Source organism: Lichenostomus cassidix, chromosome 17 (genome assembly GCF_008360975.1).
Source record: "Lichenostomus cassidix isolate B80296 chromosome 17, HeHo_3.0, whole genome shotgun sequence".
NCBI classification, from domain to species: Eukaryota; Metazoa; Chordata; class Aves; order Passeriformes; family Meliphagidae; genus Lichenostomus; species Lichenostomus cassidix.
Genome location: NC_139497.1, coordinates 9467433 through 9479554, shown reverse-complemented (window position 1 = coordinate 9479554; position 12122 = coordinate 9467433). Strand labels below are relative to the sequence as shown.

At 50.2% G+C, this 12122-nt stretch overlaps 1 protein-coding gene across 1 annotated transcript; it reads left to right on the top strand.

Moving 5' to 3' along the window:
• Positions 1–387: 387 nt before the first annotated feature.
• Positions 388–11416, top strand: ZMYND19 (zinc finger MYND-type containing 19). The gene is made up of 6 exons (XM_085076434.1): positions 388–517; positions 870–929; positions 2146–2252; positions 7220–7360; positions 8370–8550; positions 9893–11416. The coding sequence occupies exons 1-6, from the start codon at positions 467–469 to the stop codon at positions 10034–10036; spliced, it is 684 nt and encodes a 227-aa protein (XP_084932560.1). The 5' UTR covers positions 388–466; the 3' UTR covers positions 10037–11416.
• Positions 11417–12122: the final 706 nt, after the last annotated feature.

Below are 12122 nucleotides of genomic sequence, written 5' to 3'. Positions count from 1 at the left end.
GCTCCCCGGCCCTGGGGTGTCCCTGTGCCCTTTCCCGGGTCTCCGCGCAGTTCCCACCACCGGAGTGTCCCCGCGCCCGGCCCCGTGTCCCCCCGGCCCCTGGGGCAGCGCGGTCCCTTTAAGCGCGGCCCCGCCCCCTCTGCCGCCGGCACCGAGCTGCCCGCGAACGTGACGTCACCGTCCGCGCCTCCCGCTCCCGCGCCCGCGCGCGGGGCCCCGTCCCACGTGACCCGAGCCGCGGCGCGCCGAGCGCCGATTGGCAGCGACGGCGGCGTTCGCGGGGGTGACGCAAGGGCGGTGCGGGTCGCCATTGGCCCGCCCAGCGCGGGTGGGCGGTGGCGCGGGCCGCCATTGGCCGAGGGGCGGCGGGGGGCGGTGGCGCGGCGGCCCCGCCCCCCGGGTGTGCGCGAGGCGGCGGCGCGTGGCAGCGGCGCGGGGCGAGCGGCGGCCCCGGCCCGGCCCCGCCATGACCGACTTCAAGCTGGGCATCGTCCGGCTCGGGCGGGTGGCCGGCAAGGTGAGCGGGGCGCGCCGCCGGGCAGGGCTCGGCTCGGCCGCGCCGCGCCGGGCGGGGCGGGGGGCGGCGGGGCCGGGGCGAGGGGTCCGGCGGGGCGGGGGGCAGCGGGCGGCCGGGTCGGGCTGTGCCGCCGGGCGGGGAGGGCCGTGCTGTGCGGGGCCGCGCTGTGCCCTACCGGGCCTCTCCGAGCCGCGCCGGGGCCACGCTGAGGCCGTGCCGGGGCCGTTCCGGGCCTCACCGTGCGGTGCCGGGGCCGTGCCGTGCAGCGCCGGGCCGAGCCGAGCCGTGCCGTGCAGCCCCGGGCCGTGCCGAGCCGTGCGGCCGCGCTGACGGCGCTCTCGCTGTATTGCAGACCAAGTACACGCTGATCGACGAGCAGGACATCCCGCTGGTGGAGAGCTACTCGTTCGAGGTGAGGAGCCCCGCCCGCTGCCCGCGCTCCCCTCACGTCGTTTCCCCGCTGTTTCGATCCCCTGCCCGCCCGGGGCTGCCCGGCCCCGCTCCGCCCTCCCGGTGCCGCCGTGCCGTGCCGTGCCGCGCCGTGCCGCGCCGCGGGCCGAGCGCGCTGCTCCTGCCCTGGCGCCCCGCTCCGGTCCCGCCGCTGTGGAAGCGCTGTGCCTGCAGCTCCCCGGTCGGGAGAACACCCCGTTTGGAGCTGCTGAAGTCCCGGCGTGCAGGCTTCCGAGCGGGAAAAGTTCGGGGGTTTCCGTTTGTTTTTTTAGATAGACGAGCGTTGGTTTAAAATATATATTTCTTAACTTATTAGGCAGCTTTTTGGTTTTGTACTATTTGTATGCTTGTGGAGAAAGCATAATTTGTCCTCCCGGGGTTTGGCAAACACTAAAAATGTTCATTCTGCACTTAGTCTTGGATGAAAAAAACTTGTATTATTGTAACTGATTATGGGACAAAAAAAAGTGTTTCCTTTTAATATCCACTGGAAGAGGGTAAGTGGGTTCTACCAAGGCTTGGGAAGTGAAAGAAAATGATTACAAAGTCTTCAACACATAAGGGTGTTTTTTGGAGGAGGGACCATCATTTGCTAAATTCCTGCAGTGCAGTGAGCAGCTTTGGAGCTGCTCTCAGGAATTTTAGGAGTTGTGGCTGTGCTGCTGCCAGAACACTCCCTGTTTGTCCATTCCTCCCCTCTGGCAGCCCCTGTGAGTGTCTCTGTCACTGCTGCTGCTAACACACTGTGACTGTCCCCTATGTCTCAAGTTCTTGCTGCACTTTGTGAGCTTTGGCACCAAGAAGTGGAGTGCAGGGAAAGGGACAGGACCCTCCCTGTCACCCCAGTGACATGGCTGTAGGGGCACTGCTCAGACAAAGCCTTGGGGACTTGCTGGTGGCTGCCCAGGGACAGAGGGTGGATCCTGATGTGAATCCCAGCCCCACAGCTGAATTCCTGCTGCTCTTTATCCAGACAGGCTCTCAGCTCCTCCCTGCCATTTCCCAGCCCCACCAGGCTGCTTGGGTCCCCCTGGGGGTTTGAAACAAATCCGATCCCACCGAGCTCAATGACCTCTGGGGACAAGTGTGAAATGTTGTCCCTCCATCCCACATCCCAGCAGAGCAGAGGCTCTGCTGCTCCCTGTGGGGTGATCTGACTGCCTTTCCCTTCCCTCTAGGCTCGCATGGAGGTGGATGCAGATGGCAATGGTGCTAAAATCTTCGCTTACGCGTTCGACAAGAACCGAGGCCGGGGCTCAGGCCGCCTCCTGCACGAGCTGCTCTGGTGGGTATTGCAGACAGAGCACAGCTGAGGGCTCCGTTGGCTGCCACCAACTTGTATGGGGTGGTTTCTCTGCCTGGAGAAGTTTAATTTCCCTCAGGAGAGTTGGGAACCCAGCCCAGGGTGCCCACAGGACTGAGTGCTCCCACAGCACAGCCTGGGAAGCATTCTAGGCAGGGAGAGCAGGGAGAGGTGAGTGTGGCTCAAGGACACCTTCTTTACACCTGAGAAATGTTACCCAAACTTCAGCTGGGTAGGAACAGGGGACCTGCAGCATTCAGTAGGTGAAGACAAACCTTTGAAAGTTTGTTGGGATTTTTTTGTCCACTGAGAATTGGCAGAGCACTGGAGAAAGGGAACTTCTGATAAGTTAAAACTTTGAGATGTTAGTGGCTTTCTGCAAAACTGCCTGAAGTGATGCTGCTGATGGTTCGTATCAGCTGCTGCTCTTTCTTTTCCATACTCTACAAATCCTTGAAATCCTTCATAGGATTAAGTTTCAGGGGCCAATTTCCTCATTTGTGAGAGCAGCTCACCCTCCAAGCTGATCTGTTTGTCTTCCTAGATGTTAATGGGTTTATAGGAAAGGTGGGATCTGTAAAGAAAACTGTTATTTCTTTTTAAAGCCTTTTTGGAAAAATTAGGCATATTTCCTACTGAGTTCCATATCCTTGGAAGTTGCAGTACCCAGGATGCCCTTTATAATTCCAGGTTACCTTTTATCTCCTAGAGCCAGGCTCTGCACAAGAGGAAGGAGACAGGAAGAATATCAGGCTATTATTATTATTTCCGATCTGCTCATTAAATATGGATTTTAACCTGCATCTGTTAATGTTTAATCTTACTGCACATAGAACTTTGTTGAAATTATGAAATTGGCTGCAGTATGTGGAGCAAATTGCTGACAGCTACTGCTAACTGTGAACCTCAGGCAGTCATAATTATTATCTGCAAGCAGCATTAAACAGCACCTTAAAATTATTCAGGTCAATTGGTGAAGGCTGTGCAGATGAGGACAGCCCAGCTATTTGCTTATGACACAGCCCAGCCATTGCCTCTTCTGGCTTGTTTTACTCAAATTAGGAAGTAATTCAAGCATGTTCAGTTAGGAAATTCAAATTGTATCACTCGAGCATGGGCTGGGATTAAAAATAAAACATTGTGTGTAATGGGGATTTTGGAGAGGCACAGAGGGGGCTGTCAGCTGCCAGCAAACAGAGCTGCAGTTCTGAAGTTACAAAGTCAAAGTTTTGGACTAGAAAATATAAAGTATCTCTGTTCCTGTGAGTTCCTTTTGGTCCTGAAGGTGTTAGTGTTGCTGATCTTTAATTGCAGCCCAAACCCTGTAGGTCCCTGCCTGAGTCTCTGGTGGCTTTGGTTGCAGGGGCTGTGAAGCTTCTGCTCTTCCTAAACAGAGCAGTTTTAGGGCTGCCCTGAGCTCAAACCAGGACTGGAGAGTAGTGGCAGATCCTTCCCTTGGTGAGGAGGGGCAGTGTTGGAGGTTTGGAGCCTGGGAGAGTCAGGAGAGCACTGATTGCACTTCCCAGTGCCAGCCTCACTTGCTGGGTGAATGAAAACCAAAGAACATGGATTACTGCAGGTATGGCTGTGTAATTTAGTTGTTCTCTGCACATAAACCCCAAAACCATGAAAACCCAGCTGTATGCCTCTGATTTAAGATACATTGAGTAACATGCAGTAGATGCAAGTAAACCAGATTTTTGAATTTTTTTTTTCTTTTTTAGTTGAGGAGGTATCTTTGCTCATGTCACTAGGCCCTTGGGATAGAAAGCCTGGAGCTGCAATAATGACAGGGACCTTTTCCAGAGCCGTCATGCTGCCCTCTGAAGAGGAAACTGTGGGATCAAAAGGCAACCAAGAGCTGAAAATTCCCCACATGAGCTGCAAAATTTCTTACAGGGAGAACTTCCTGAAAGCTCTTCAGTCTCTTGTGCTTGCTGTGATTCCCACATGGAGTTTTGGCTCCCCCAGAGCAGGGTTTGGCTGTCCCTGCAGAAGTCTCATCCCCTCACCCCATTCATTCCCTGGGGAGCAATCCCAGCTCGCTGTGTTCTGCTGGGTGTAGAGATGTTCCCTGGGGAACAGCAGCAGCAGGAGATTAGTCATAAGCATCACCAACTGCATGTTCAAAAAGACATCTAAGACCTGATTGCTGGGGGTTTTTAGGGTTTTTTTTTAGAGCACTTACCATCTTGCTGCCTATAATGAGCTCAGATCTGGTTCCTGGATTTGCTGTGTCTGCACTTGTATTCCAGTCCTCAGTTCTGAGCTGCTGAAATACCAAAAGAACAGAATCCAGCAAATTCCCTGAAAAGTCTTGGTTGAAGGGTGTTGTTGCCAGAGTTCAGGTGTGATGGGGAGGCAGAAGCTCCAGCTCTGCAGGAGTTCTGGCTGTTTCTCTACCCCTTCTGCAGGGGACAAGGCAGGTTCTCCAAAGCCTTTCCTTCCTGTACAGGTTGGATGAACTGGGATAGTTCATGTTTCAAACTGAGGCCTGGGGAGGGCAGTGGAGTGAGCTCCTGTGTTCAAAGCTTCCTTCCTGGTGTGTGGAGAGAAGGAGCCACTCTGAATTTGGCATTTCCAGTTCTGGTACCTCAGTGCAGTGGTGTTTAACACTGACTGCCCTTCAGCAAGGCCCAGCTTCCTTTACTTTGGCCTTTGTCACTTGAGGTCCCTGGAAAGCTGGCAGTGGTACAGATAAATGTGGTTTCATACAAGGAGGGAAAGACTGGCTGAGTGTGGGAAGGGATTTGGTCAGAATTTGCTTTTTGGGGTGGTGAGTACAGATCTGGGCTGTGGAGGAGCAGGGGTAGGAATGTGCCACTTGCTGTCACTTCCAGTGTCAGGGACAGTCTCTCATGATCCTACCTCTTTCCCCAACACCAACAGTTTCTAAACTCCCATCTAACCAAATTAAAAAATATTTCTTAACTTAGTCTTGGATTCCCCTTCCCTCTCCCCTCTGCACAGTTTGTTCTTGCTCTGAACTTCTGTCTCCTCCTCCCAGATTCCTCCTTCCTATCTATCCCATCTCTCCAGCTGGCACTTTGTCCTAGGCTCATTCTGAGAACCTTAACTCCTTCCCTGTCTCCATAGCTGAGTGCTGCTCACCTTCAGCACTTCATCAGCTCCTGGGTTCCATGTGTAGCCCTCATGATTCCTGATTCCCTTTGCCAGACCCTCTGCTGGCCTTCAACAGTTCAAAAGAAGCTTTTCCTGTAATGGCTTCCATTGCCAGCAGGCAGAGTTAGATGGGATATTGGGAAGGAATCATCCCTGTGAGGGTGGGCAGGCTCTGGCACAGGGTGCCCAGAGAAGCTGTGGCTGCCCCTGGATCCCTGGAAGTGTCCAAGGCCAGGCTGGACAGGGCTTGGAGCAACCTGGGATAGTGGAAGGTGTCCCTGCCCGTGGCAGGGAACGAGATTAATTTTAAACTCCCTTCCAACCTAAATCAAGCTGGGATTCAGGGATTCCTCCTGTAGACCCTTCAGCAGACTCCTTGCCATAGTTTGCTTTTATGTGTTTAGTTTGGTTTCTTTCTCCCCCAGAAGAAGGGCTTTATTTGTTTTACCTTCAAAGGGAAGAGCTTTTCCCTGTTCCATGGAGGCCCAGCAGACTGCCTGGCAGGAGGCTCCAGGCTCTGTTCTCGAGCAGGGATGTCCTTACAGGAATTACCCTGTGGGAACTGGAGCCCAGTCTGTGTGTAGGTGCTGCTTGTAGTCTCTCCAAGGGAATTTTGCCCATTAAATTCTAGGAAGTTTTGGGGCATGAGTGAATTGCAAGAGTTTTTCTTACCCCAAGGTATATAACTTAGCCATATCTGAATGGATTTTGACCAAGAAAACAAAATCCTACATTTTTCATTGCCAGTCACATTGAAATGAGTTCCTTGTTCTGCTGGGTAGTTCTGAGCTTTGTAAAGGAAAAAAAGTGGGATTTCTTTAACTCAGACAAATATCTCTTCAAAATTAAATTAACTATTTGAGCTGAACTGTTCAAGAAAGGCTGAGCAGGACTCAGTGTCCAGGTTTGGGTGAAGCTATGGGAAGCTGCTGGAAGGCTCTCCTGGGAGGAGGTGCTGGGTGACCCTCAGTGAGTGCTGTCAGCTCTGCTTGGTCCTTGTTCTCCCTGTGCTGGGAAGTTCCTCATGGTATAACAAACATCGGGACACAACTTTCTGTCCAAGCCTTGCATTTCAGCTGGGATGGGGATTCCTGCAAGAAGTGATACAGAAACTTGTCCAGGCATGAGGGGGTTTGACAGTGAACTTGATACTTGATGAAACAGAGAAAGGAGAGGTGAAAAGAAGGGAGAAGGGGAAATGGAAACTCTTAGAAGGCAGAAGGGAAGATTCCCCCTGCAGCCATCCTGGCTTAGCTCTGCTCTGGGATTTGGGCAACTTTCAGGTGTCTCTTGGTCAATTGTGGAGTCATTTCAGCTTTTGTGTGTTACACACAATTAGAGCCTAGAAAGCATTTGCATACTCTGTGAAACCTCTGTCCTGTTGCTGTTCAGTGATGTTTCTTCATAAATAACAAGCTCTGTGACTCAACACCTCTGCAAAACTTGCACAAATGTGTCTGATAGAATTTCCTATTAAAATAATTAACCAGTGTTGGCACCTTTCAAGTCTGCTCTGTGGAACACTGTAATTCCATGGATTTCTAGCAGTAACTGGAGGAGCAGACTCTAGAACTAAGCAAATATGCTTAAAATTACTCTATACTCTTGAGTGTCTTTTGATTCAACTCTTTTACATTGGAAATAATCTGCTGGAACAAGCACTTCCTCCTGGGAATTGCTCACTCTGAAGTAGCCACTGGAGTCTGTTGGTAGCCCAGTGCCAGCAGGTCACAACTCACATCACTCCTGCAATTGGTATGAACCTTTATTTTTGGCTATGGAGCCTTGTTCCCCACTGACCTTCAGGCTGGCTTTGTCTCCTGCAGGGAGAGGCACCGGGGAGGGATTGCTCCTGGCTTCCAAGTGGTGCACCTGAACTCGGTGACAGTGGACAACCGCCTGGACAATCTGCGCCTCGTCCCGTGGGGATGGAAGCCAAAAGCTGAGGAAATCTCTAGCAAACAAAGGTATTGGCAGCACCTGGCAGGGGGAATGAAAATCTCTTCAGTTGTGATCTCCTTTAGTGATTTTTACCTTGGCAGAGCCTTTTTGATTTGACCTTGGACTCCTTACACATCACTCTGCCCTGGCATCCTTACCCGGGGCTCAGTCTGTGCTCTGATCCTGCTGGGCAAGGACCATCTCACCCTCGGGGCTGTGCTGAGCTCCTGCTGGGCCAGCTGGAGCAGGAAGCCTCTGTTCGCTCCCAGCTGAGCAGAGGCTCTGGAAAATCTGCACATCTCACTGCCTTCTGCCTTGCAGGCACCGAAATTCCAATGTGACCTGTGGGAACTGGCAGCTCCAAAATGCTTGGGATTGAAATGGTGAATTGGGGTTGGAGTCACTCAGTGTGAGTTCCTGGGCACAGGGAGCTGCAAAATGCTTGGGATTGAAATAGTGAACTGGGGTTGGACTCAGTGTGAGTTCCTGGGCTCAGCTCCCAGCACCTCTCACCAGCAGGTTGTGGGAGCTTCCCACAGGCTGGGTTTCCCTGATGTTTCTCAGCACATCAAACTCTTCATGCCAGGGGGGATCTGGATAATCAGTGATGGGATGCAGTGGGAGACCCACAGACTTCACATCACACTCTTCTCCTGAAACACTTGCAATGTCTTTGGGATGTTTGGAGCTTTTTACACTGATTTGGAGCAGTTGTAGTGAATTACAAATGCTCCAAATGATTCTGGGGGTTCAAGAACAAGAAACACGCTTCAAGCCAAAAATAACTTTTGACTTGGTGTAAACTTCGCTTGATGTAAATGTTTCTTGATTGATACCTTTAAACTTTTGGTTTTTGCACTTAGACTAAAATAACCCTAAAAATACCCAGTATATGAGCTGTATGTGCGCTCTGAGGCTAAATACAATGTTAACCTTATTTGTTAATAAATTTGGATAAATAAATGAATAAATACAGTTTCTCTGTATGATTATTATGAATTGATGTATCAAATTTGTACTTCTTTTTTTTTCCAGGGAACAAAGTCTGTATTGGCTGGCAATCCAACAGCTTCCTACAGACCCCATAGAAGAGCAGTTTCCTGTCCTGAATGTAACAAGATATTACAACGCTAACGGGGATGTTGTGGAGGAGGAAGAGAACTCCTGCACTTACTATGAATGTCACTATCCCCCCTGCACAATGATTGAAAAACAGGTGTGTTCACAGAGCTGGGAGTGAGCGTGGAATACCTCAGGGTAATGTGTGTGTCCAGGGATTTATTTGTTCCTGAAAATGTAGAGCTTTACCTGAGCCATTCAGTTGCTAAAAGTAGTAATTCTCTTCCACTCAGGTTTTCTTTGGCCTGAACCTCCAGACCCTGTGATAATTTTCAGTTGGAGGGAATGTAGGTTTGAACTGGAGCAGTGGATGTTGCTGGGCTACTGGGAAGAGGGTGATTTCTGCAGAGTGTACAAAAAGCCAGGTGGAAGCTTTCCTCCAGGGAGCAGAGCTGGGATGAGTGAGCAGCTCTGTGAGACAGCAGGAAGCATTGAAAGAGGGTTTGGACAGTAGCGGAATCAAAAAATAACCTGGTTACCATTTCCTGAGCAGAAGGTGAATTGGAGTGGCCTTCATTCAGGGTAGAGCTGGGTGGAAAGCAAGTTCTGCTGGAGGTAGATAAAGCAACATCCAGAGTGAGAGAATGAGCTGTGCTTCTGTCACACAGGTGCCTTATCTTTAAACAAGGGCTTTTCTTGTGATAGCAGATGCTGAGTAGGCTAAACCCATTGTGTTTCACTTTCAGCTTTGGGGAATAGAATGTTTGCAAAAATGATCTTAAATTCCCTGTATTCAAAAAAGAGTGAGCTCTGCTTTCTGTTTGGGTCTGTGCCCAAAAGCTCCCTGGATAACAGTAACTTTGGCAGTGGCTGAGCTTGTGCAGCCTCCTGATAATTTCTGAATTTCAGGTGTTTGTAGTCAAAAACAGAATTTAAGTTGGCAAAACAGCAGCATTGTGACAGCCAATGTGCAGTGCTCCAATATTTGGTCTATTAAACCCATTTTACAAGAGCAACTGTAAAACCACAGAAATAGCTTCAAACCCTTCTGATTCTCTGACACAGTGGGATGTTCGAGTTGGGTTGGAAGGGTACCCAGAATGGTTTGGGTTGGACGGGACCTTAAAATTCATTTTGTTCCATGGCAGGGACACCTTCCACTGTCCCAGGCTGCTCCAAGTCCTGTCCAGCCTGGCCTTGGACACTCCCAGGGATCCAGGGGCACCACAGCTTCTCTGGGCACCCTGTGCCAGGGCCTCCCCACCCTCACAGGGAACAGTTTCTTCTCAAAATCCCATCTAACCCTATCCTCCTTCAGCTTAAGGCTCTTCATCTGTGTCCTGTCACCTGTTTGTGACAGGTGTGAAAGACCTGATCACGAAGCTCCTTGGGAATGCTGTTGGCTTCTCTTGGGAATGCTGTTGGGGTGCCCCTGGGGAGCGATGCTGGCTTTCTCTTGGGCCCTGAGCAGCCTCTCTAACGCCACCTTTTGTTCTCAGTTACGTGAATTCAACATCTGTGGCCGCTGCCAGGTGGCACGGTACTGCGGGTCGCAGTGCCAGCAGAAGGACTGGCCTGCTCACAAGAAACACTGTCGGGAGAAGAAAAGGACCTTCCAGCAGGAGCTCGGACCAGAACGATGACCGGGTGGCAGAGGCCTCTCAGCAGCAGGATTCCTTCCCAAAGGCATTGGACTCTTGCTTTTGCACAGTATGACAGACTGCTTATCGAAGCCAGAGGCACTGAAGAAAAACCCTGTGATGCTTGAGCAGAACGGCTGACTGGACTAAGCCAGCTCTGACTGGTGCTGTGGAAAGGGATCGGGTCTGCCCTTCCAGTATTATATTCTCAAGCAAAAAGACTACTGTGGAGGCTCCAGGCAGGAAGCTTCTCATTATTTATATGTTAATACGTTTGTAAACTCATGTACAGTTTTTGTTAGGAATTCTTGATAGCACTCATTAACTGTAATGTTCAGATGAGAACATGTTGTTGGCCTAAAAGTTTAAAAAAAAAAAAGAAAAAAAAAAAGAAAAAAAGTCATGTAGCAAAGCTTTTCCTCCCATGTGGCAGAAGTGTCTGTGGCAGTGCCAAGGCCGGCGGGGCAGACTCCGGCATCAGCACTAGCTCTGGAGAACTCTGCATGGAAGCTCGATTTAAAAAAAATACAAACAAAAAAAGAGCAAAGTAAAGGTTGGAATGAATCCATGTCTGCTCTCTGGCTTCTTCCCCTTCCCTTCCAGCTGCCTTCAGAGCACAGTCACCCCTGGGTGCTGGGAGTCCCTGCAGGGTAGGAGCAGTGCTCCAGGAGCTGGCATAGGGACCCTCTGGGATCTGTGTCTCAGGCTGCCTCGGAGGGGCTGCTGGGGATGGGCCTTGGAGCAGGCAGGATTTTTAGGAAGCTGGATCAGCTTTCTGCTCCAACCTCCTTGTACAGAAGGCAGTGGTAGGGGAGCTGAGGTAGCAGCTGTGTGTGGATGTGGTTGCCCTTGTGGCTTCCCCGTAGCATAGCAAACACTCCAGTCGTGTGCAGAGATGTTTAAATACCTAATATTGGATAATATGAATTATTTATTTACTTTTTTAAGAGTTGTCATCAATCCAAGAATCAATTTTTGATTTATTTTTTTTATTAATGAGTAAAAGTAGTATGGGAGGAGGATTTCCCTTGCAGAGCACATGCCTATTTTTCTTTTCATGAATAATCATTTTCTTTTTCATTTTTGCCTTAGAAGTGTAAGGAACATCAGTTGAGTTTCCTGAAGAACTAAATGGATAATTTAGTGCCAGGTGTTAGTCTTGCTTCTCAGTAGAAGAATGTGAGCTGCTGAGTGCTTAATGCAGAGCCTTTCTTGGAGTGCTTAGTGAAAAAATTTTTGTAAAAGGCGTTCAGAATTTTGATTTTTCAATCAGGATTCACTTTGCCACTTCATGTTGCAATGTTGGTCTTGCTTGTATTCATTTTGTTAGAAAATTGATCTGCTGTGGACTTCCAATATTATATTCTGTTTCTAATATCTGCACAGGAAGTTCTGAATTATTAATATTTGGGTGGGTTTTCATCCTTTGGCTTTAAGCATCTTGGGAAATAGCAAAGAACTTCTGAAACTTCCTGCTGGAAGTTCACTCGAAGGCACTTGCTCAAGTTGCCATTCTTAAACCATGGTTGTAGTGTAATTTCTCTGTTCAGGCAGCCCAAAATGCCCTTCAGTATGAAAAAGCCAAGCAGTACCTAATCAAATTTTCCTTTAATGGGTAATGGAGGGTGCTTGGGGAAATCCCAGTCACAGGGAATGTGGGAGGGAAGGGGCTGGCAGGATGGGGTGCAGCAGCTGGGGAGGGGAGATGCTCAGGGGATTTAAGGGCTGTGAGACCAACCCAGTGGAAAGAAACTGCCCAGACATCCTGCAAAGGCTCCAGAAAATAACACAGGTTCTGAGCTGGGTGTGTGACCTTTGACTCCAGACTGTCCTTGTGCCAGAGGAGAGAAGTGGCTACAGGAATTCTGATTCTCGGAAAGGTCGTGAGGACTGCAGTAAACACATCCCTGCCTGCACAGCAGTTCCCTGGTTGCTGTGGGAGATTGTGTGATCAACGATTCTGGGAGATCTTTCTATGTACAGAGATCTTGCCTCTCGGCAAGGAAGGTCAGAAAGGAGCTTTGAGGTGGTGCCTCCACAAGCCATCCCAGAGGGTGGATCTGACATTAAACACATGATCTCTATGGCG